The 26386-nt window shown below is 37.9% G+C and overlaps 2 protein-coding genes across 6 annotated transcripts in view; one reads left to right on the forward strand and one right to left on the reverse strand.

Annotated features, from left to right (window-relative positions):
- LOC118226552 (coagulation factor XIII A chain-like) overlaps window positions 1–16333 on the reverse strand; it is a 26882-nt gene extending 10549 nt beyond the window's left edge. Inside the window, exons 1-6 of one of the 3 annotated variants that reach the window (XM_035416293.1) lie at window positions 16076–16333; window positions 6212–6739; window positions 5147–5298; window positions 3766–3942; window positions 1587–1835; window positions 196–314 (exon numbers count right to left, since the gene is read on the reverse strand). In XM_035416293.1, coding sequence (XP_035272184.1) covers window positions 196–314; window positions 1587–1835; window positions 3766–3942; window positions 5147–5298; window positions 6212–6348 — 834 coding nt within the window. In that variant the 5' untranslated portion in view covers window positions 6349–6739; window positions 16076–16333. Of the gene's footprint in view, window positions 1–195; window positions 315–1586; window positions 1836–3765; window positions 3943–5146; window positions 5299–6211; window positions 6814–16075 lie in introns of those variants that run through there. The other 2 variants (XM_035416294.1, XM_035416295.1) reach the window with 2 other exon arrangements.
- A 5613-nt stretch (window positions 16334–21946) lies between these two features.
- Window positions 21947–26386, forward strand: part of LOC118225093 (ras-responsive element-binding protein 1-like) — a 68354-nt gene continuing 63914 nt past the window's right edge. The window contains exon 1 of one of the 3 annotated variants that reach the window (XM_035413125.1): window positions 21947–22585. The gene's annotated coding sequence lies outside the window, so the exon portion shown is untranslated. Of the gene's footprint in view, window positions 22675–26386 lie in introns of all 3 variants that reach the window. The other 2 variants (XM_035413128.1, XM_035413127.1) reach the window with 2 other exon arrangements.

Here is a 26386-nt window from a genome sequence, read left to right on the forward strand (position 1 = left end):
AAGAACAGTATGTACAGTACATCATATCTGGCTTAAAGTTCTGAGTCAAACATATCATGAAGCAAATATATGACTTGTCTCAGGACACGCAAAAGGGGATAAAATTCAACATTTTCGTTGTCTGTGTGCCAGTCAGTGACATGTCTGCAAAAACAATGAATGTACGAAGAAATTTTGGTGTGAAGCACAGCCCACCTGACCAAAGTTCCAGGGCACTGGTGAAGGGTTCACAGCCGTGCCGTTGTAAATGCACCCCGCCTGTTCAAGGACGTACTCATTCCGTTCCCTTTCAGAGGGCAAGTGAACAATGTCCTCTGAAAAAATGAATGCAAAAGGGTATTCTGCAAAAAGGATAGCCTTACGGGCCAGCACAAGAGACAAGAATCGGCGCTGACTCAAATTCAGTTAAATGTGTCGAACAATATTAGCAGCTCTATAGAAAACGAAAGCCAAATGAAAGAAGCACTCAAACTGAAATAGGCAGGCTGCAGTACAAAGCAATGCACTGTGATTGTCTTAAATCTGTTTAAGAACAACTTCATAGAAATAGTTCACTGTCTTTGCTTTTGACTAAGGTAGGTTCATTGTACGCATTAGATAAGCAGGGAGGCTGAATACACCCAACATACATTTTGCTGCTTTTTAATGTAGTGACAATGCATTGTTTTTTACAAGAAAAAACCTAAAAACTTGGATGTGACCAGCTGCTGCAGTCAGTTATGGGTGTGAATCATTTACTGTTCAAAATATTTTAATGAAGATTTTGAATACAAAAATTGCTGATCATTAATTGAGATGCATTTAACATGTCAAATTCTACAGAAACATGCTCAAGCTTTTTATTACTTTCCTCATTAACAAGGACGGTCTTTCTATGTCTGTAGTTAATACTTGTAAAATACTATTTTGAGTGCATTTGGTGCAAAATGACAGCTCGAGTTACAAAATCAGTAGGTTAGCTAAAATTTTGTTATTTTGGAGCAGTACAAGCAGCAGAAGATGACAGTTGCACATAAGCTTCATTTATTTAATTTTTTAATATAAATTAGCCAAAGGAAGGCTAAAAGGTGGCAGATGTTCGCATATTGTTTTACACAAATCATTTTCATAATTTCACTATGTTCAAAAACTGAAATAATTATAGCACATCCTAACAAAGCATCTTGAGTTGGACCCAATACTATTCAATGATAAAGAATGGTGCTTGTACTGTAGCTCCAAAACGGTAGGAAGAGTTGCAGCTAAATTCTTGTGGTGAGAAACCACATCTGTGACAATAAGTAATCCTGACAGATAACACTAGGTCTAGCATGTTTCATGTACAGTCTAATAAAGTTAAATCAACAAAATTTATTAAATGTGTTATTATTTGATGTCAGTTGTATGGAAACTGACAGCATTTATTCAGGAAATTAACACCTACATGTACATATAAATTGCAAGCCTTTATATCCAACATCAAACATTGCCTTTTTGCAAACCAGTAATATCTAGGGAATGTTATGAACTGAAGTTTATTCAGTTCAGTGATATGAAAGGAAAAAGAGGGCTCCTTCATAATTAACAAGAGTAATGCTTATTCTTACCTTTTAACCAGGGGTTGAACAAGATGTAGACATCAGTCACAGTTCCAGGTTGCCAAAGGATTTCATTGAAAGGTGTCTCGATTCCAATGGTCATTCTGAACCGTCCCACAATGCAGTCTGAAGGTGGAGTGATGGATACAGGGACCTTGTGGCCTGAGAATGGCATCACCTCCATTTTCCAGTCAGTCTCAACCCCCATAACAGGAGGTAGTATGACTTTGGTGCCCTTGATTGTACTTGCATGGTCACCTGGGAGAAGAAGACAGATTGTATGCTTCTACATAGTAAAATGGCCAATGTTAGTCCAACTCTAACAGTGTTAATTCGACTCTTAACAGATAACATTTGGTTCCACTCTGGCATGTGAAACCAAATGTTATCTGTTAAGAGTTGAATTAACCCTGGACATTTTACTATGTCTCCAATTTACAGTATATATTTTATAACATACTATATAATGTTATATGGTCACCATTATTAAATGCAAAGAATATGGTTGATAATTGAAAATGCATGTATCAAGCTAGCTGAACAGTTTTATCAAAATCCAGCTATTTCTCTGAAAGGAATAATGATCCATAAACTGTTTTTAAATATAGTGTTTAAACCTGTAACATAATGGATGTAACTATTTCAACATAATACAACGTGTTAATATTATATCGCTTTATTTTAATAAATATAAAGCGATTATAAATCTTGAACAGTTCCAAATGCTTCAGGGTTGCGAGGGTCCTTCAAATGAAAATGTTACATTTATATTGTAATTATAAATCAAAGCCAATCTGAATAATTTGTTTTTATGATACTGATGGGCAGTGGTGTAGCCAGTACAGTTAGTAATTTTGGGAGTGGGTAGGAGGGGCATTCAACATTCCAAACAGACCTGACAATTATCAGAATGGGTTGGGTGGTTTTAGGGTTCCTAATGATTACAGTACGTACATTTATTACATACATGTAACACATATCTCTGACACAACTGGAGGTGTCATTAACCTCCATGGAAGAGAACAGAACTGTATATCTCCCCTATACACAGTGAGAAGGATGGTTTGAGTGGCAAAAGTTTTGCCAAGGATCACAGTTGGAGAATTTCAGAATTTGGTTGCATCCTGGGGTCTCCAAGTCTCCAAAACTACAATTGGATGCCACTTCCATGCCAACTTTGGAAGACTTGACAGAAGAAAGCCTCAACTGTCAAACCACACAGTAAAATGTCCAGTATTAATTCAACTCTAACAGAGTACACATTAGTCCGATTGGGCCCATACGTACTCTAGAAGAGTTGATTAAACATTAAACATGTTGCTGTGCGCAAACATACTGTAAGTGATCGGAATTTGTTAAATGTCACTAGAACTTTGATTGGAACTGGATTCTATGACCAGATGAGACAAAAATAGAGATTTTTGGTAGCAAATTCCAGAGGTGGGTTCAGTGTAAAAAGAGGCAGGATTGTGCAGAAAATAATATAATCCCCACTGGGATATGTGGTGGTGAATCTGTGATGTTCTGGGGCTGTGTTATTTCCAAAGGCCATGGGAATCGTATTAGGATACATGACATCATGGAATACATCATATACTTGTAGATTTTAGATCAGAATCTGCCTGCCTCTGTCAGGAGGCTAAAACAGGATCTTAGTTGGATCTTCCATCAGCACAATGATCTGAAGCATACTTCCAAATCCACACAAAAAAATATTTCTCTGAGCACAGAATCAAGGTTTTGTAATGGCCATCCTAATCCCCTAACCTAAACGAATGAGTTGAAGAGGAGAGTCCACAAGCCAGAACGCAGGCCTCTGAAGGATCATGAGAGATTTTGTATGAATGAATGGCCTTGAGTCGTGTTTTCCCACATCATAAAGCATTACAAGAGAAGACACTTATTATAAGAGAAGTGCTGTTATCTTGGCAAAGGGAGGTGCGCAAAGCACTAAATGCAGGGGTGCCAACAATTGTGACAAATATCTTTTTCTGAACAAAAATTGTGTTAAAGATAATTTTTCCTTTGAGCAACAATACCACGATGCAATTATATAATAGATAGAAAACATCTGATAAACAATAAAGCCAATGTAATCCAGCATTCCTTTTTTATTTTTATATCAGAGTGCCAATAATTCTAGAGGGTGCTGTATCATGTAGAGAGAAGAAAAAAAAAGCTGACTCACCAATTTCAAACTTCACATAGATTACATGTTTGTAAGGGCTCATTTCCTGGTTGAATAAGATGTTGATCTCGAACTGCTGACCCCTGCGCACAATGAGGGCTTGCTCCTCAAACAGATTGGTGTGGTGATCTACATTGTTCCGTGTATAATTAGTGTCCACGTCTTCAGCTACCAGTTCTGAATTCAGCAGAGATGAAAAGCAAATCAGGAATTAAACCAGATTCCGTGACGGAGGCTCCTGAGTAGCTCAGTCTGTAAAGAACTGGCACAGGCACAGGCTGAGCCAAGGGGCATAAACAAGTTCAAGTGTGGGTTATGCCATTAGTCTGTTATTAGTAGCCCACAGCTGCAGGTCATTATTGTTGAGTGTCACATGGGTTGAGCTAGGGCGGTCAATATGTTCCCACCTAAAATATGGAAAAGAGGGGGGGAAAGGGGGAAGGAGGGAATGTTGAGAAAAGAGGGAAAGGAACAGAAGATGGGAAAGATGGAAAAAGAGGGAGGAAACTAGGTTTGCAGTATTTTTTCTAACAACATTCAAAGGGCACTCATGGGGCCACAATGTGTATGCATTTGATATATTATTTATGGTAATTAGGAATCGGTCTTGTGAGGTGTTCAGTGATGTGTTAACACATCTCTTTGCATTGTGGCACAGAGCATTTGGACCGCATCTGCTCTACACACCAGGGCCTTCTCTTTTATAATTACAGCATGGAGAAAACATGTGAACGCTAATTATGAGCTAAAACCCTAACCAACGGATACAGTGCTTCATGATATGTGTTGCGCAAAGACAAGCAATAAACAGTAAAACGTCAAGTGTTAATTCCACTAAGACAGAGTGCATATGAGTCCAGCTGGGACCATATATACTCTGCAAGAGCTGACTTAACATTGAACACTTTATGCTGTGTATGTTTAAGCATAGTAGCCACATAGAATATTCTCAAGCATGCAAGTTTAGCAGAATTTACAGCGGAATATAATTTTTGTCCAACCATCATTAAGGCCAATTTGGAACTGAACTGAAATAAGGGCAGTCCTAATGAAAGCGTGATGATGTATTGAATGTATAATTGTATTAGAATTTGGAATTGACTTCTTGCGGTGCTTTTACTATAATTTGCAGACCGGATGCATCACTGCAACATAAATTGACTCTTCCTGTGGCCAGTGTGTAAAAATCAATAATTTTTGATTGTAGCATTGCAAAAACATGACATATTTACATGTTTTCTATTGTCACTCCCAACAAACATTTCCTTGTTAAGCTTGTGCCATGACATGACAACCAAACGCCATTCAATGATATAAACTGACCAAACACAGCCAGTCTGATTCAATACAGATTATCGAATGTTCAACGAGTCATTTTTACCAACTGGAGGTTGGAAAATCCGTGGTTGCACCGTTTTCACTCCAAGAGAGTCAGACTTCGCAAAGGGGGGAAACCGTAAATTGCTGTGGTCCACAGGAGACGAAAAGCGTCCAAAATGAATGTCTTGTCCAAAAACTCCCTCCATCTTTAGCCTGGAATACAAGAAAGGATGCCTGAGTAGAATCTTTGCCTACACTTTGCCTAAACGTATGGGGATAAAAATACTGAATGCACAAATGAATATTTACAGTTTGTATTTCAGCTGAGCCACACCACTTTGTTGCATTGCCCTGCAGGCCAAGGATTGTTTTACACACTCCTGGCTGTATGGGACCAGTAGGAAAGCTCTCAGTGATTTCAACAGGGCTTATATCTCACTGAGGGCAGCTGGAAACTTGTGGGTTCTTGTGCTAAGAAAAATGATTCTGGGCATTCATTGGAATTAAGCAAGCACACTAATGTTTTTTGGTTTTATTAATTTCTTTTTTTATTTAACCTTTATTTAACCACAAAACCCCATTGAGATCAAAATCTCTTTTGTAAGGGGGACCTGATAGATTCTGTTATTTAATTCATTGAATTGGAATGGTACCACTGGTCACAGATCGTGATTTCAATGCAGGGAATACAACTTGATGTAATATGATTGAATGGTCACACTACAATCAGGTCACATGAATTGGCATTAACTAATGTAGCCTAGTTGTTAACTATACTAACTACTGAAAGGTTAATCTGTACAGCTTTAGTAATGCATGTGTACGTCATTAATTCATGTTAACAACCACTTGTACATTAGTTAATGCCAGGTCATATTGGGATTAAAAAACACTTTATATATTTGTTAATGGTTAACAAATGATACATTTACTTTCAGTGGGTCAGATGAGGAAAAAAAGTCCAGAGCCAACAATATCCTCCTTACTTTAGTCCTTATGAGCTCTTATGCAGTTTCTATAAATGACAGTTTTCACCATATTGAGAAATAATAAGGGAATTTTAGGGAATGCAAATATTCTTAAGAAATATGACAAATAAACAAAAATAAATCATATTGCTACTCACCTTTGTTGAAGAAAGCTGAGGATCTTTGCTAGAGATGCTGGTGGAGAATGAATCTTGGAGGACTGCTGGTTCCCCTTATATTGAGAGAGGGGGAGTCCTCCCAGGGTGGAGTTCCTGTCTTGGGGGGCATTACACATCCTCTGAGGAGCACCTGACTAGTGGTGATGAGGGGACTGGGTTGGCACCAGCCAAATTAATTCCAAGTATTTGAAATTTGCCATTCAGGCATTTTTAAAGTTAGTGTTTGTGAGGGTTTGAATGAATGGTGTCCTCACAAGACTGATGCAGAACCGATATGTGAAAAACTGTGTTCTTTGTTCGGTTTGGCTGTGTACAGTGAATGATTTAACTATTTGATCCACTGAGTTCATTACAGTGGGACCTGCAACATGGAAAAATTTCCGTACAAAATGTTACATCTTCAGAGCTGCTCATTTTCAAATTGGGTCTGGTTATCCATTTCTGGTTATCTCTTTCAAGTGAGGTGACATGACTCCTTGACTGCATCTCAGGCCTCTGCATATCCATCTGAGTCCCAGCAGAAAAAGAAAAGCTTAAGCATTTAACCTGTACTGCATATTGACATAATATGCAGTGCAGGTTAAAAGTATTAGGCTGTGTTACAAGGAATTCTATTTAAGTCATTTCAACCAGTTTTCAGCCATGCTGAACAATGGAATTATGTTCTATTCTGTTGTATTATATTCTATTCCATTGAATGTGAACCATAAGAATAAAAAACAGTCATTTCTTTTATCTAACTGTTTGCATAAATAAACCTTTCCTCCGCTTTACCTAGAATGGTGATAAGCATAGAAACAGATCCTGTGCTTGTTCAGACAGTAGATGTGTGAGAAGTGTGAAGTTGTGCAGTACTTGTATCTTTGCCGAGTACTATTCCACATGGGGTAATGGACAAAGCCATCTCTTCTTACAAGCACACTGGCTGTTGGCTTTTAAAAAAAATATTTATTTATTTATTTATATTTAGTTATGGAGATATAAATAAATATATAATAAAATGTATGACATGTGTGTCTGCCTGTGTGGGTGCGTAAGTGCACACATGTTTATGTGTAGAATTGTATACTTATTTCTATTAACTTTCCAGACTAACAATTAATGAGAGTTAAGTTATTTTCACATTTCTTGTCTTTATATGTTATGTACGTTGTATGTATGTTATGTACAATTTCAAGCGTTAAAAGTGATCTAATTGTTTCCTCAGAGATGTATGTGGCTCTGTACAATGGGAGCAGCCATCTTGGAACATAGACAAATTGAATACAAAATGCTTGCATATAATTGGCTGGTACACTGGGGGTGTAAAACAGAATTAAAAAACAAAAATCAAACAGAATAAAATGGGTGTTTGGGGATCAGAGTCAATAAGCTGATGAGATGGAGGGGTTGAAAATGCATGTATCATATTTGATACATACTGTGTTAAGTGTCTTTTCTTCTGTTACTTAAAATATAACGTGTTTCATTCAACCTCGCTGACATTTTGGAACAACAAGAGCGCTTAGCAGAAGTTTGTCAGGTCACCTTGACATTGTAGGGCACTATGATTCTTTTGTAATGCGCCCTAGTATCACAACTCAGTAAAAATAGATGATGGCTTTGTTAGACAAGATAAACATCCTTCAAGACTATGGTAATGACATGCCAATAAATGTCACTTAAAAGATCCAGAGACAATGTTGACTGTGTAGAAACACATTTCTCCAGGGCTCTTATCCTAAGCTCATTTTAATCTGTCTAACCTTCATTAATTAGTTCACTGGTTGCCAGGAGAGGGGCCTTTTCTGGGTTCTGATCACACCTATCTTGAACAATCATTTCATAACACATATTGCCTAAGGGAGAAGTTGAGTTTGTTGCAAAGGCAATTTATTTGCACAGAGTTGGAAGCTTCATGTTTCCTCATTTGATGGTTATAATGGCATAACTAGAGCTGAACTATATATATATATTTTTAAATTATACTTTCTCTTGTTTTTTCACTTTCCCAGGTGTATACACTCCCCCAATGCACTCGCATGCAATATTATGACTATTATGTCGAATGGCTGAAGCTAAGCAAGTGTGGGTTTGGTTAGTACTTGGATGAGGGACCACCAGAGAATACTGAGTTGCTGCTGGAAGTGGTGTTGGTGGGCCAGCAGGGGGCAATCTTCCCTCTGGTCAAAGAAACCCCAATGCCCCAGTGCAGTGACGGGGACACTGTGCTGTAGGAGATGCCATCTTTCAGATAGGACGTTAACCGAGGTCCTGACTCACTGTGGTCATTAAAGATCCCATGACACTTATCGCTAAGAGTAGGGGGTTCCCCGGTGTCCTGGCTAAATCCCAGATCTGGCTCTCACAAACTTGCCACCTAATCATCCCCTGATTTGATTGGCAAAAAAATGTTCTCTCACTCTCCACCTTCGCTAATGTGTAGTGAGTGTTCTGGCTCAAAATGGCTGCCATGCATCACCCAGGTGGATGCTACACATTGGTGGTGGGTGAGGTGAGTTCCCCTTCATCACTGTAAAGCACTTTAAGCATTCAGAAAAGTGCTATATAAATGCAATGATTCATTCATTAATTCATCTTACCCCTTACATGCCACACAGTATCACATGAGAGAGCTACCTTTGATCACACTGTAAATAAAATAAAAACAAACTTTTCAGTAACCAATTACAATAGCACTTCTAAGTTTGCTCAGCTTTCAAGGTTCAATGTTCTGTGGACCACAAATTCTAAGCTCCAGTGACAAGCCTTTTATGTTGGCACAGCAATCATAAATAACTTTATATTAACTCATATTATGCTTTTCAGCTAAGAAAAGATTTGTAGGTTTGTGAACTCTAAAACAGTAAATACTAGGGGAAATCTTGCACTTTTAGAAAAAATTACACAGGTCAAAAAATGCCAAGTTGATTCATAATTAAACAATGATGGTTGAACATGATTTTTGCAGACTTGTGGTTTTTTTGGTTTGTTTGTTTCACTTGACTTTCTTTGAGAAGGTCAACATCAGAGAGGGACTTCTGCTTTGTGAGTTCCCCTTTCTAATCTAATGATGATCCAGGCTGTACAAACCGGAATAACTGGATCACACCGATCCTTCCTTCTATAAGTTGTGGTTTAGAGTTGCAGAAGCAGCCAAAATAAAGGGCCTAGGTATGAAATCTTTTAAAAAATAAATTTAGCATCTCCAATTTCACTCAAATTTGGAATGTATTTACAAACTATGTACAAGTGTCCTCACATGCACCCCTTGCTGTTGCGTAGGGAGAACAATGACAACATGTGCAGTTCTCCTCTGAAACATGTGGTGCCAGCCAGCTGCTTGTTTTTCACACCTCAGCCACAAGCCATGCACGTGTAGAGCAGAGATGGAGGAGACCCAATCATACGCATGCGCAGGGAGTAAGCCATGGGCTCGCAGGCAGCCTACAGGGGCTGCTCGAGTAATGAACACTGCTATCCCCTCCGACTGCATCCCTCCTATATGTCCCTTGGGCAATGTGAAGCCAATTGTGCACCTCCCCTGCAAGGCTGCCAGCTACAGTCGGCACTGACGCGGACCAGATAGATATGAATTCTAAATAAAATAATTAAAACAAATATTTCCTCTAGTCCTTCCAGCCATACTATTTGATGGATTTGTAAAATATTTTTTGTTCAGCTCTTCCTTTTACCTTCCTATTCCTTTACAATTTCTTTATTTCCTTTTTGAAACCTGATTGGTGGCATGCTTTGCGAACTACAGGTTAGTGCCTATCAACATGATCTGTAACTACACATACTGGCTCCTTGTAGTTTACTTGACACAGACACTGATAGGCTTCCTCTACACAGCAGCGAAGTCCAGTGCTGAAGTGTTGTCTCAGAAGGCCTTCTGGCTGCAGCTTTGTTTACCCTGGCCTTGTTTCCTGCTGTGGCTGGAAAGGAAGGTGCTTTTATGCAGCCTAATAAAACAATATTTATTTAACAGAGACCGTGCTCTTTGGATTTTGAGAAGTGGGAAAGTCTCTTCCCAGGTTGGAGAGTGTTTTTACTGTTTTCCAAAAAACATTTTTTCTTTTCTAGGTATCATCAGGTTTGAATGCTGGATTAGCATTGGAGTTGGGGCTGGGATTGGGTTGAGGACTATAATTAGATTTAGGGTTATGACAGGACAAAGGTTTTCAGGGCTAGATTGTGGTTGCAGTGGAATTAGGGTTGGAGGATAAGGTAAAGGCTTGGTTTTGGTGATACACTTATGGACGGGACTAGGGTGGGGGTTAGTTCGAAACTTGGGGTTGGGGCCCAAAATGAGTTTGAGGGTTAGGGTAAGTTTAACTTTTTCAGATGATTATTTGTGATAACTGTATTTGTATATTTGAGATAGGGCCCATAGCCTACAGTATAGTTTTTGCAATTGCAGACAGAGGTGGGCTCCTTCAGACAGATGGGCACAAAAACAAACTAGAGAGGGCATTATTTTAGCCTACTAAGGCTTTCTGCTTTACTTGATTTTTAGGGGAACTAAAAGTGCTTATCAGAAGGTTGTCAGGTCACTCTGACACTGCCATGGAATATCTTTTGGCCATATTATTTCTCTGTACAAGCAAATAAAAATAGACGTTGCCTTATTACACAACATCAAGATTGGGTATTGTTAATGTAATAGAAGCAAATATCAAATTACACAAACTGACAGAATGCAGCATGAAAACAACACTGTCCCAACCTGTGCTATCAGCTATCACTGTTAATCTAGGCCACTTTAATGCATTCATGCATTCATAAAAGAATAGTACCTTTACTTCATGAGCATCATATCTTATTTTTTGGCATTTCTATTTTTTTGGAATCTGTTGGCAGCTCAGTTACATTTTACTAATTGTATAATCAAGTTCCTATTGATCGGAGATAAATATTAAATTCCTATTGATCAGTGACAGTATGGTTAAAAGGGGTCATATAGATAGTTGTAAAAAGCAGCGGAACGAGTACTTAATTACCCATCAACGGTGATACATTAATGGAGTATATGGATAAGCCTGTGATATACAGCATGCGATTATTATTTCAGGAATTCAGCCCTGTTTCAATTCAGTTAAACTGAATATGAAAACGATTTTTGGGTATAAATTTGTTCAGTGGTATAGTCTCAAACTTATCCAAGTTAATTTTGTATCCATTTTGTATTTATTTATGCAATATGTAATGAGTTTGAGCAAAGATGAATGTGGGTGTCATGGTTGTATAATTTTTTTGCCTGCGTCAAATGTTGTTTTTCCCTCTAGTGACCCCTATTAGCATTGTACTGCAAGAATCCCGACTAGTCACTCCTCAAGCCGGAAGACATAGTCAAACAAGATTCCCAACATGCCCATGACAGAGATCAGCCCTCCAGTAAGGCATTATCAGCCAGGGGACACAGGTCTTTATCACAGGAAGATAAGACTGAGACTAGCCCTGGGACTCCATTTCACTCATCAAGGTGTAGATATTGCATTTGAAAGAAGCAATCTAATCATGAGAGCATGAGAGTTTTCTAACAAAGGCAGTCAAGCAGGGCATGCCTCCCTTTCATCCTAGTACACTTTCATCTTCTCTGGGGTTTTCTTGGCTGCAACCTCTCTTTCGTTAGGGCAGAGAGGTAAAACTCCCCGAATTCCCACAGTGAGTTCTCACTTTCAGCCTTCTGGTGAATTCTGGGCAGGAATGTTCCTAGAACACAGGTGGAGTATGTTGAATGCTACATGATAGTCCCCTGCCTTGAGCCCCAGCCCCACCACACACACACATACCCACATGAACATACTGTACCTCCCCACATCACAAATCCTCTATCCATAACCCAAATCCCTCTTCTTGTAGGCTTTCTAGCAAGGATCCAGTGGCTCGGCTCATTGATAAACCACAAGTCACAGTCTTTGATCTTTATCCATTCAGACAAGCTTATATATCAGCTCTCGCAGGGCAACAGAGGATTGTGGGAAGCTGTGCACAGGGCTGGCTCAGCATGTTTCATATGACTACTGATTTACAGTCAGATTAACTATACTCTGCCTGACATTGTTATCAATCTTGAATTCCCTGAGGAGCAACACAAAAACAAGTGAGTCAGTTCAGAAAATATGCTAAACAGTTTCTTTCTATGGCATGTTGTTTCATGCCCTATATAGGACATTATTTGCTGTTCTTTTTTATTAATGTCCCTTAATTACAAGCTAAAATTTGAATGAAGTCATACACAACTCCAAGAAAACCTTCATCCACCATACAAAAGTCAATGTGTGAACCCACATTGTGTTTTTGTCTGGACCTTTTTTCAAAACCTTTGCCCACAAACTTTATTCCATATGTTGCCTCAACCTAGCACACGCTGCATTATTATTTTTATATGTATATTCGTTATCTTCATAATTTGAAGCTAACCAATTCAGTGCATTGTACTTATGCACCACTATATCCACCAGAACACTAGAGCTCAGTTGACACATTGTAAATCAACATAAATGGTCTAATTTCAGTGTGGTCAGTTTGGAATGGGTGATGGTGAGCTCATCAGAAACTACCATGTTCAGTCTATGTACAGCAATGAGAATGAGAAAGAAAAAAGGTGTACTGATCACTTCCACTGGTTAATTCTGTTGTACAAGAGCACCACCCTCTGTTGAACTGTACAATGGGACTTCTAAACATGAAATTCAGAAAATTGTACTTCATCTCTATCTTACTGATTCCCCAAGACTTTTCTTGACAAATGAACTTAGAAATGCCTGTACCGACTGCTATATTATAGCACTATTTCATTGTTTATTTTACACAACCTTTCCTGTGTTTTAGATGTAAATCATTGTTTTTTTTTATTGTGACAAAACCATATGGATGTAAGGATATGTTGAACAGCAGTATGCTATGAATGTAACTACAACTAATCATTTTCAGAAGCAAGATGAAAGCATGAGTTTGAAGTAAACACTCCACTGATTTCAGTGTGGGAATTGTTTGACTTTCAGGGTGAACTCATACCACTCATACTGACAATGTTCAGAGAATGTGGTCAGAGCTAAGAAGTTGCTGGCTTCTATCACTTCCTGTGTGGAAAACACGTTAAAAAAAATCCCATCATGATCAACTCCAAAGTGAGCAAGTGGGAGAAAAGCAGGTCCTGTGTCTTGCAAGTCCTGGTGCTTGCTCTCTTTGGAGCCTCCGTAAATCAGGGTGTATACACGAGTGGACCAGCAGATATACTATGGCAATTGTCACACACAAACACACACACACACACACAAACACACACACAATATAACAACTGTGTCTTTCATTCATTCTTATTATTCGGCAACAAATATCAAATCTTCAGTATCATGTATATTCTAAGTATAATCACAAGACAAGAGACTTTATAAATAGTATTTCTATAGATTTTAAAATATATAACATTTTTAATTCTTATGCAGTAATCCAGCTCCAATGATAATTATTTTAATGGTACCTCATTTATATTGAAGAACAGTAATTAACTAGTAAGTTCACCACTTTGTTATTTCACCAGACCCTATGCAGGATGTAGGGATAACCATTGGTCCTGTTGAAGTATTATAGCAGGTCAAAATCAGAAATTTTCTTCTGCATTGTGTGTTATAAAGCTTTTTATCCAAAAACCTGACAGATCCTAGAACCAATTTTACTGTTCCTGGGAATGGGGTGTAATGCATGGGGCATTTTACCACATTGCAAATGTAGTAATGGAGTGAACACAATCCTTCCTAATATTCTACGCTAACATCATTATACTTCATACTAAATTATATAAATTTAATCTAACATCAGATTAAATTATATTCTGTTAAATTGCAATGTTAGCTACATGCGACAATAAAAGGAAAACAGAAAACAAAGCTGATATACACCAAGGCTTAAACAAATGTATAATCTTCCTGGAGAAATGCCCACCCTTTTTCCTTTAGGGAATTTACTGAGTTGGACTTCAAAAGAATCAGTCCTTGTTCCCGTACTATGCTACCACATTATATGCTATGGGCCAGACCTTCATCGTGGGCTCAAAGTTTAGGAAACACAACCATGGTGAAGTACATCAGTAATTCCACTTTATCTCACTAGAGGGTGCTGCACCTATAAAAACACATGAGCCATGCAAATATTTCGTTGTATTATTTAGTTCCTAAGCCTCAAAATGTTACTGGCGTCGCACTTTTTACTGGTGGTGTCACAACATAGTAGCCAGATATCTGAAGAGACAGCTCCCTACAGCGTCCACCGGGCTTGGAAGAAGTCCCATAAGTTTCGCACGTTAAGGCGTTACAACAAAAAGGCACAACAATTAGACTTTCTATTGATGATGTATTTTTCCACGCAGTATGTGACAGTTCAAGACGCTCTCGGCCGAATTAGCAGGTAATATAAAAAGCAAACTCGGAAGAAAATGGGCTCGTGCTGATTTGTTTTTCTTTCTATCAATACGAGACTGCCCTCTTACGGTGACTTCGTGTGGATCCACGTGTCTACATCCTCTCGTCTACGTTTTTTAGCTCGTATTCTACATGTTTGGTTGATAAAACACGACTCTCTTCAAAAGAAGAATACTTCCACGTCATACAGGTATGGAGAAATGTTTTTTTTTTTTTTACGATGGAAATCTATACTATCACAGAGGCAAACTTTGTCAAAGGAAAAAGCTTTTGAATCCAACATTCTAAATCTCCATTGTTCAGAATATGCGGTTGTTAATTTGTGTTTTTTCGACAATGTGTATTTCATGGCATGAAAACAATAAAGCTCAGTGGTGACAAATTGTGTGTGGAGTATATATGGGGTGTTTTTCCAACAACGGTACCATAACCAATGACCACATATTTAATCGAGCAAATATTCGTGTTGTCAGTTTAAAATTTCCCAAGTTGTTGTGTGACATTAAATCAAACCACATGGATAGCTTTATTTAGCTACACCCGCAGGTTAGTGACAGCATTTCCCTTAAAAAATGTGAAATATATCCAGGATAAACATTTTTAGCAGGTCACAATGCAGTGCAATAACTTTAACAGTGTAATAACGTGTTCTGCTCAGACTCATCTCAATACCTAGGACATGATTTGGTATTTTCTGGTCACAGATTCACATCAGTATAAATACTTTACATATGGAAACCTCAATATTGTTTCTTTGGTGGGCCTTTGAATTCAGCAGTTATAAGTTGCCAATATCCCAAATTGGTTTCTTTAATAATTCAATCATTAATTTATTCTATGGCATTTTGACTGGTCCAGTTGGCAATATTGGGACATGTACTTTCACTATATGGAAACCGCTGATCAAACTTACAACTATTCTTCCAGAAATCTTACTAAATTTTTATTCAAATAAACAAGATCTGGAATGAATAAAGATGGCTACAGTACATTGAATTAACCACTGTATGGAACATCACTCGCTAATGTTAACCCAGTTTGAGGCCTGAGCCCCTACACCTCATGGCATATAATACATTTCATGATAGTAGGTGTCATTTTTAATTTTGCACAAGATCATTTTAACTGTATGCTTCATATGTGTGCATACTCATTTGATGGTGTCTACACTTCAGTTCTACACTTCAGACATTCTACACGTCAGATAGACAAAAGGCTTGTACTAATGATCAATAAGCTCAAGTGTCTTTGACTGCTGCATATGCAAGTGGAAAAGTGATTTTGTACCCATTAGGATGTGGGTTCACTTTCTGGAATGTCTCATGTGTACTGGATCACCTCATTAGTGGGAAGGGTGGTCAGGGCACTGTCAACGAGGTGAGTAGATATTTAAGGTATTTAAATTTAAGAAATATAGAAAGAAACCAGAATGCCTTACCTTTCAACATAATAACTCTGTGGCATCAGTGTTTCGGAGGTTGAACTTCAGTTCACTATATTCTGCCTTTGGGGATGGATTTCAGAAGGCTAGCTATTTCTAAAGTGGAAATACATTACATTTAACAAATAATCTGGGAGCTCATAAATCCTACCACCTCAGCAAGATGGATTTTTGTGACATTTTTCACTCTTTTACTTCCGCAAAACCAAAAAAGTCAGGACACAATAGCCTATGTAATAGAATGGCTACACACAGTGGAGCAGTCCTGAGTCAACAGAGTTGACCTGATTTAGCTTTTGCTCACTATTGATACACAAGTGATACACTATGTCTTTAAATATGTACTGCACAATGATAACATATAATCCTGCATGGGATGTTTTAGCACAATTTAGCAAGACACAAATTTAACTAACGGCTTCTCCAAAATGTTCTCTCTCTAGAACCCCTGAAATGACTAATATGTGGCAGAAGACCCCCCATCTTAATAAAACTGTCATATTCTGACACCTTTATCCAGCACTTTTATCCAACTGCATCGCAGTGACTTTACAGTGAAATTATATTTATAGAATAATTACAAGCATAGGTAATCATTTAAATTGCCTGGCCAAGCAGCAACAAGGGATCCCCCTGGCCTGTTCCTCTTTGTAAATGGAAGTAATTACAGTGTTTACCATTTGCTAGCACAGAGGCAAAAAGAGAATAAATAAAGCAGCTCAATAAATTAAGTGAAAATCGACTGGGCAAACTGTCATTTCCAGATTCACAAGTGCATGAGAGATTCCAGTTTATGTGAGAGGAGCGTGTAAAACAGCATTAAATAGATTCATTAGGTTGAAAGAAAAAGCACAGCTTTTTAATTAAACCTATTTGATCAAGAGAAATAACAGTTGGAGGAACAGATCAGCGCTATGTACCCGCTTGCGTTACGGTATGGGGCTACCCAAAATGAACACATCAGTCATATGCGGTCATTTGATGTACTGCTACTAGGTTACATGTCAAGCAAGTGTTACCAACAAATCATCCATTGCCACTGGAAACGTTTAAGCCACGCCCCCTTTCAGTACGTCATTCTACAGTCAACAGATTGCAGCATTGCATTTCATAAAGTATAATGTATGTTTTTAAATAGTTAGTTCATTGTTGAAATGCAGTTAAAGGCTTTGTCAGTCGTGTTTTTCTTCTTACACATTGGCACATTAGATCTCTCATTTACCCAAACTTAGCCTACTAGTAGGCTAGGGATTTTAAAGTAGGCTAATAGATGTAGTCTCGCATCGGCGCAACAGCTGCGTGTCAGTGAAGCAGTTCTCAGTCACATGAACTGGTTTTTCACGAACCACAGACAGTAAATCGCTATTCTATTCAGGATAGCCTCTCAAATAAAACTCAATCCGATAAGTTGCGTAATGGTGATAAGAGTATTTTAGCAATATTTCCTCATCGATTACCAAGTTTACAGCAATAGCTATTCACGCTACAAACGGCAAATCATTGTAACGCAAACGTTTGCAGCTTGCTGACTGTTAAGCTAGCAGGCACTTCCTTATAAAACTAACGTAGCCTAATGTAAGGAGCTTTATAGCGGCAAACGTCTGCAAATTGGACTGGTAGTAAAAGCCTGCTAAACCACAATGGTGTAGATGTAGCAAGCGGCTAGTTTATCACAGGACCGGCGAACAGGTGTTCACATCTCATGTGATTCGAGGAGGTGCTTAGGGGAGGGTATAGTGCAGAAATGACCAGATGTCATCATCGGCGTTAAAAAACAACAGAAGAACCACGGCCTTCAAAGTGAATCACACCGAAGTCCCTAACAGCCTTGATTATTGTAACAAGACGTGTTTTTAATGTAGTTTGTATATGCCTAGTTAACAGTAACAGTTGCTTTCGTTTATAGTTAATGGTTCCAGAACTTTGTTGAATGGAAACAGTCGCTGTAAGTGAACGTACCCCGCCCCCTCTTGCACATTATTGGAAACGGCAGAGATGCATCGCGTTTGCTCGTTAACCACCCCACCCATTCTCTCTCTCTCTCATACACATACACATTTATAATAATGTATTATTATTAATATAATATATAATACATTTTACATTTCTAATTGTTAGTCTAATATATGCGTCAGCCAGTATGTATTCTTTGCCACTGGTCTGAGGACCCAAATTGACGCAAAACATATTGTTAAATTGTCTTCATTTTTTATATGAGGAATGGTTTCCGTTTTAGATCAGTAAGTAAAGTCAGGAGAAATAATTATCCAAGTCTTAAACTTTAACTTTCGTGTATCGCTAATCTGCACTCAACACAAAAACAATAACAAGGATGTTCATATTGTGACCACTATCCCTGTTTAATGCTATGATGAGATTTTCCAAACAACTTGTAAAAACATGGAAGCAAAATGCATCATTAGAAACAGACTGTGTATGCACTTCGGTTCTTTGTATTTTAATAATTCAGTCTGGTATTAATTTAATTTGTTAACATTTAACTGATGGTTTCAAAGTCCATGACATTGATGGAATATGTAAAGTCAGATAAAGTGTAATGACAAGATTATCTCTTGTGATTTTTTTTTATTCTATAGTTTGGGGTTCATTTAAAATTCTTGATCATTTGCAAGTACTGTTGGCCTTTTGGCTTGGCAAGACATTTACTCTGTCTTGCCATGTACTTTTCCTAACATGTTTTGATATTTAAAACATTTAATGGGCTCCTGTGGTCAGTAACAGTGCTTACCATAAATACAGACATGGAAGATTTGAGCTTGGGCTATATGTGACCGGGAATCCGGCATAGCAGCAACATGCCAACCACCTGCACACACTGATCTCCACTAGCTCCTCTGTGTATGTGTGTGCATCCCATGTGCTTCTTGCACAGATGTAGGAGGTATAGAAATAACGTCAGAGGTAAAATTTTCCATTCTAAATTGTGAAGAAAAGAGATAAATATAATTTTGAAATAAATAAAGTATAAAGTGCCATAGTTATACAGTGCAGACTACATATTGGGATGGCAGGTCTGCCATCCCCCAAGTTACGGCTTGATGGGGCATGTCCCATACCTATACAGCTCAGAGTTTGGCACTTTTCAAAGTTTCCTATATAAATAACCACAATAACCACAGACTCTCAGTCCTTAAGAACATTAACTTCTGTACTTTCTGACCTCATGTAAACACAAAGAATTAAGATACAACTTCACATCCACACAATAAACTTGGGTTATTTTGTGTTTTTCTCCTTTTCCTTTTCCCTGCTGCTTTCATCATCACAAATGCTCCAGACCCACAATCAATAATACTCCCTATTTAGCTACATCTTCTGCCTTTCTGGCAATAACAAAATCTGAAGTAGTCTGATGAGAGTAGCCAATTGCAGGATACTCAGATACACAGGAAAAATGGCGATAAGGAACTGCACATGATGCTATTTTAGCCAACAGAACATGCTCTTAAAAACTGGTCTCCATCTTTGTTTTGCATGGAAGCTAGCTTCACTGACTTAGTCAACAGAGTGAGTGTAATGTTAGTGAAAATGCCACTGAAATGAAGAACCAAAATCTGCTTTGTGATTCAGTCCAGTAGGTACCGGTCTTATGGGAAGTGGTGCCATAGTGCGACTGGGTTGCGGTGCCCAAATGCTCAAGCATACAAGCAAAATAAATAAATGATGGCCAATTTGACCATTCATGGCCATTTTAGTAAGTGTTTTTAACTTCATTTCCTAATGCAATATTGATATTCAAATTATATCAGGATGTTCAATACATATGTTTAGGAAAAGTCACATAGTGGGAGCCATATGGATTTCATGATAGCAGATTTTTTGATTTTCTTAAAGTGACAACAGTCAAATTGACCACTGTGGCATTTCAAGCGTTGACTACTTTTTAAACTAGGCTACTGTAGCCACCTTCCAAATTCCATGTTTTTATGTACTATCTGCTGACATACAAACAATTAGTAGGTCTATTATGTATACAATCTCATCAAAAACACTTTTCAGCATATGAAAATGGCAAGTTACTCACAGATACAAAGTACTGTCTATAAGTCATTCATTAAAACTGACAAAATGTAGGCCTGCCGTTAAAAGTATTGACAAAATGAGGCCAAGTTATAAGAAAGAGGTTGGCTATCTTAGCTCACACAAATTCAACAAGCTTTATTCCAAAACAATGCTACCCAATATTTTCTAAATTATTGAACGTAACTTGGCCCTGTATTTTTTCATCTTACCATCTGAAGAGAATGTGGTCATTAAAACTCTGTGTTACATAAACGTGTCAAATAATAAGAATTGCCTCATGGAAGAACACATTGCCATGTAATAGACTGGCGGCCTGTCCAGGGTGCATTCCTGTCTCTGGCCCAATGCATGCTGGGATATGCTGGATGACGAACACATAATTTAATGTTTTAAACAGGTTGTCAAGTTAATTTGAAAAAATATACAGTTTCTAGTATATTTTCAACTTAAAATAAATACAAAATAGAAATAGATAAATACCAATAGAAAAATTTAAATAATAAGTACCAATACAAATAGATACTGTAGATAGACAGATAAATAGATAGAATACTTCATTATCCCTATGGGGAAATTTTTTCTAGTAGCATATAACATTCACATTTATAGACAGACATTTATACCAAGAAACATATAATCATTTACACTAGCAAAAGGGGGAGATGAATAAATAAATAATAAATAAAAACAACAAATATTTAGGCCTATTGAATAAATATGGAATCTCACAAACCTATCTTGTGTTTGCCCCATTAATGTACTGTATGTTTGTGCGTCAAAGTTTAGCCAAGTAATACAATAGTATAATTAATCTTACAATATACAGTAAAAAGCCTTATTTGTGAACACAGTTCTCTGAACAAAATAACAACAACAATAATAATTATTGTTATTATTATTAAACAACAAGTTGACAACAACAACAACAACAACAATAATAATAATTTAATCAATAATGTTAATCAATGACTTATGGACAGTGCTTTGTATGCGTGAGTAACCTGAAATTTTGGTACGCTGAAAACGAGTTTTAGTTGACATGCCATTTACGTTAATTATGTTTGATGTGGCTATATTTTAATTTACAAGTGATGCCTTTTTCGAGGCATCCACAATGCATGAGACAATTAATGTCAAATGCAAATTATTATTACTATTATTATCAGATATTGTATCCAGTGCGCTAACAAAGCCACTGTGAACAGATAAAATGCATATCACAGAAACAAGGGCATTAAGATAATAACCGTACAAAGATGGTTCTAAAACACAAGCGTTCAAAAATGTTGCCATGCTATAACGACATACCAACACGCTCTTGAGGCCTGCAATAGCGCTATCACCTATTACAGCAACAGCACCGTATAGCACATTTTTCTCACATAAATAATATAATTACATTGAATTTCATTATAATTACAGTATATTAAATCCATTCAGCGAACGCTCTTATACGGAGCGATTTCAATTGGAACATAAGTGCATTCACTTCAGTTAGCAAGAATGCAGGGAAGTCACCAAGATAGGCCTGCCACATGTGTATGTTGCCGGAAAATTATTAGGCTACTAGAATTTAACTGCAATGATTGTTTTGGAATTGGATACTTAAACCCTGACTAGTGACGTTGTGTAATAGCTTGACACTTTGCGGCCATATGCAAATCAATTAGGCCTATGTGCACTTACATTCGCGTATAATACTTGTTTTATATCATTTCAACGCAAATAAAGCATCACACCGTCGTTTCAATGTCAATATCTAGTTAAATGGCCTGCAGCTGAACGACCACGCAATCATTAGAACATTTTGAAAACAAACAAGACGCGGTGATTAAAGTGCATCTGCTACAACAGGCAATTTCGTTTGCTGCATGTTTAAAAAAAGGTAGTTGCTAACTCGTGTAAAACTGAAAAGAGATTTATACTGGCACTGTGCGCACCGATGACATAGATAGCCTAGCACAAAGTTAAGCAAATATGAAAGAAGACATACAGCGCGTCTTTCCTTCTGCAGCAACAAAGAAGTAGAGTGGGATAGTTGTTGTTCGATAAACTTTTCTCACTTTGCTCGATAGAGACCCCTCCTGTAGAGATGCTTACTAACTGAACTAGCTAGTGGCAGCAGCCTCAGTAACACGTCCCCTTGGAGACTGGCAGAGCAACACGTGATGCGTCTACTTATCAGGTTTAGGGAGAAGAGAGAGCTGCGCTGAGAGACTAACCGAGAGAGGATAGCGAAATAAGTGAGACTTCTCTCCTCCCGTTTCTCAACTCTTTACCTCCATCATCCTCATTGGGAGAGCGGAAGAAATAGTCAAAATATACAGTTTAAGAACTTAGGACATCCTCAGAAACGCCATTTTGATTCCTCTCCGGAACAACTTTGCAGTTTTTTTTCTTAGTCCATCATCACCATCATCACCATGTCTCGGCGCAAGCAGCCCAACCCCAACAAAGTCAAACGTAAGTAGCTAGCTCCTCGTATCACTTTCTTAGCCTTGCATTCTGTTTTTTTGCAGACGGTCGAAGGGATTCTTCGGCAAGTAGAGGAGGTAACATTTGTATGAAGTGAAAGTTTAGTAAAGTTGGAAAAGAGATGTGTGGATGATATTTAGTTTTCGCAACTGTCGTTTGCTTCCTAGTTTCGTTTAGCTAGGACCTGATGCTCATCCATGATTAAAACGTCTGAGCTGTGGAATTTGACTGGTCTCTTCCTCTTGCATATTTATTTTTAACACGCTAGCTAACTACCTGGTCATGGCAGTTAGAGCTTAGCTTGGGGAAACGACGGCAATAGATCAGCTTCGAAGTTTTCCCAATTACTTTAGTTTGGAAGGATGGAGGCTCCTGTCGAAGGTGCAAAGTTTATTAGCTAGCTAGCTAACTTAGCTGCTTGCGTTGTGCGGAGCATCCATGTCTTTAGCTAGCTAGGATAGCTAGTGTACTTTGACCGGAGCGTACAGCTTAGTGGCCATGCGTGCATTTAGCCAGCTACGTTGTGACCTTGTGGAGACGTTTAGCTAGGTACTTGTTGGAACATTAAATGTCCTACACGTTTTTTTTTAATTTTGTTAACACTGTTGGCTAGCTGTCGGTCTATCCCTGATGTTCCTCATATGACGGTTTGGCAGTCCGACATGTTTTTTTAAAGAGTCCAACCGAAGAGGAAGCTAAATTATACTTCTATTTAGTTCTTTAAAAAGCGTCAGAAATCTGAAAATGGTGATGGAGTTCGTTGCATCGTGTGTAAAGATGTTAAAATGTGAACCAATGCGTATTTTGGAATTGACTCATCTACAACTTTTTTAACGGTGGGGGTGGGGCAGAAATAGATAATTATAAGTTATCGTTAACTTAAAGGTCGCTTAGTCTTCTCCCGTAGCCTAATGTGGCTGGTTAACTAACTTGGACTAACAACATACTTCTTATTGACTGTGAAAAGTTTCACAGCTTAGTGAATGAATTGATGAGTTCTGGTCGCTCAGGAAACTGCAGCCTAGTTAGCTGATGGTTGCTAGGCACCTATTCCTCGCAACTTTAACGTTACTTCCTTGTACTCGACTGCAAGTTTGTAACCCTGGATGTTTGAAAATCAACTTACTTTTTGTGTATGCTTTTAAGTAAGGGGGTCTCGTGGCTATATCGCAGTTAAATGTTTCTTTGCATTTGTTGACATTTTTTGAGATGATTTGTGCTGTTCTGGATACTAAATATTTTGTTATTCTAGAAACTAAAAGTCATGGATAGTTGGCTAGTAGATATAATGTAGAAGGCGATAAATAACCGATGGTATTCTTTAGCTAGTCGTCTCGCGTTCCCTTCTGTAGCCGCTTGGAAGAATATAGAGAGGAGAGTGCAGATCCGGATGAGCAGTTCACATTCCATTACGAAATTCTACACTACTCCAGAGTCGACCCACGGCGGCAGCACGACTCACACATCACACACTCATTTTTTTGTGAGCACACAATTTGAATCCATACATTTTGTTGGGGATGAATAATTAACAAGTGAAATAAGGTGGGAGGATGCAGAAAATAAATGAGTACAAATAATACGTTATTTAAAAGTTTCGGCAACACGTTGTTTTAAGGATGATTTAATTGCGTTTGGAAGCAGGCTTTCTTGTTTCTTGTTCTTTTTGGTCATCACTAAACTGCTACAACTAAAAGTAGTATGTCTGACTCACATCTAACGATGATAACGCAAGACACTTCTGTCAGCGGGACTCCTATTATCCCAGTGAAGTGTTTTTTTTTCTGTAAGAATTAGCAGGGGGCTTCTCATACACTCATTGGACGGTCTGTGATTAGTTTCATATTTTCTTTACCTGGGAGCGGAAGTTGTAACTTTTTCTAACGCCTCGCCGTGCTTTCATCTAGTGAAAAGGAAGGTGAATGTTGTCTTTGCTGCATGTGTATTCGCCAGCCTGGCAGCCATAATCAAGTAAAGACACGCAGCAGCAGCATCATGAGGTCGAGGGGAGAAGCCAAAATGGCAGCTACCATTACAGGCAGTTGGATAGCTTAAAATAACTTTTTGGTATTTTTTAAAATAAGAAATACTAACAAACACGAAAACCTTTCATCATTTGCAGTTACTAGGTCTTTAAACCATATGTGAATATTAAGTTGTGTAATTGCTTTGGTTAGTTTTCACACTAGCCCTGTGTGATGAGTAAAGAGGATATACGGTGGATTAAAGGGTTCCCTCGGAATGATGAAACTTGAGCAAGTCTGACTCTCCAGTCACGAGTCTCACCTGAAAGTGGAGGCAGGTCCTCAACCATTTGGTTTCACAAATTTAGATGGTTCACAGAGGCGCATCACCACACAGTCCTGTTGTTTTTGCACTACTTTTTGGGTGTTAAGAAGGGTGCAGAAATGGTTCTTTCACCAACTAGTCCCATCACAATAGATGCATGAAGTGTTTACATTTTTTATTTAGTAATTTAGTTAGTTTTTTAATTAAATTTTTTTTCTGAGTTAAGTAAATGTTATTAGACAGATGTATTTAGGCTTATTGTATCAATATGTGCTCCATTATTTGTATTTGTAAAATGGAAATAATATAAAATAAATAGTAACTATGTATTGCACGTTTAAATTGGGCTAAATAGCATTTGTCGTCACAGCTTAGACCAATTAACATAATTTTAACAATGTAGGCTGGCCTGATTTCAAATATAAATATGTTCATCATAATGCAGGCCAAAGTAATGCAAGTTGATGTTGTATGGGTTGTACAATAAGAATATATGGAGTAGGCGTAATAATAATAGTAATAGAGTATTAACATTTCCTTAAGGGAAGGATTGGTGTACTAAACTTAGCTGTTCTTTTTTCATTTTAAGACATGCTGTAATATATAGAAACTGGTTCCCCTTTGCATTAATTTAGGGAGCTCATTTTTCACAAAGATTTTTACACTGTGCTTCTCTCTTGAATACGATTAAGGCATTTTCATTTGTGAGATTGCTGCCAGTCCCTATTTCCATCACAACATCTTCAGCTTGGGTCAGCTTTGATATTCTATCAGATAGGAGGAAAATCTTTAACTTATTTTTGTCTAATTTAAAATGCAAAATGTAGCCTATCCACTGGATTTCCAGAAGTTGGTGCTTACTTGCGTAACTCTCGTATATGTACATGATTAGATGGTATGGTTAAAAATCTTGCTGATATCTGTGATAATTTTATAAGTAATCTACACAAGGAGTTCATTACCATTTGAATTTAACACCAGTATTCCACAGTATTCCAGTATTCATATTCCACTGACCGGTTCATTATAATGCTGAGAACAATATAGTGCGTACAATTTTTATTTCATTTGAAGTTGGGTATATTACCATTTTTATGTGTTGATGCACTTGAGTTGTAGCCACAGTAGAAGACAACAGTGTTTATTGACTGTATTATTTTTGTTCTTTGCATGACAGCCCCGGTAAAATAGTCCTGGCTGCATTTGCTGTTTCACTATGTTCTTCCCATTTCCGAAGGACTGTCTTGTTCTTTCAGACTTGTTCAATGTAGCATCTGTGCAGTATCTTGAACATAAGAGAAGTAATTTATAATAATGTAACTAGCTGAGATCCAAAGATTTTCTCCTTTCAGTTGAGCGAAGGTTGGTGAGCTTTGCAGCGACTGTGTTCATTGCACGTGTCCTTGGTCTCTAACTTCCCCTACTTCTCTGCCCTCAGTGCATAAGATGCTCCGAACAGTGGCCTTTGTTGTCAAAATAGACACCTAGTACTTCTGTCTG

This window comes from Anguilla anguilla, chromosome 4, assembly GCF_013347855.1.
Source record: "Anguilla anguilla isolate fAngAng1 chromosome 4, fAngAng1.pri, whole genome shotgun sequence".
NCBI classification, from domain to species: Eukaryota; Metazoa; Chordata; class Actinopteri; order Anguilliformes; family Anguillidae; genus Anguilla; species Anguilla anguilla.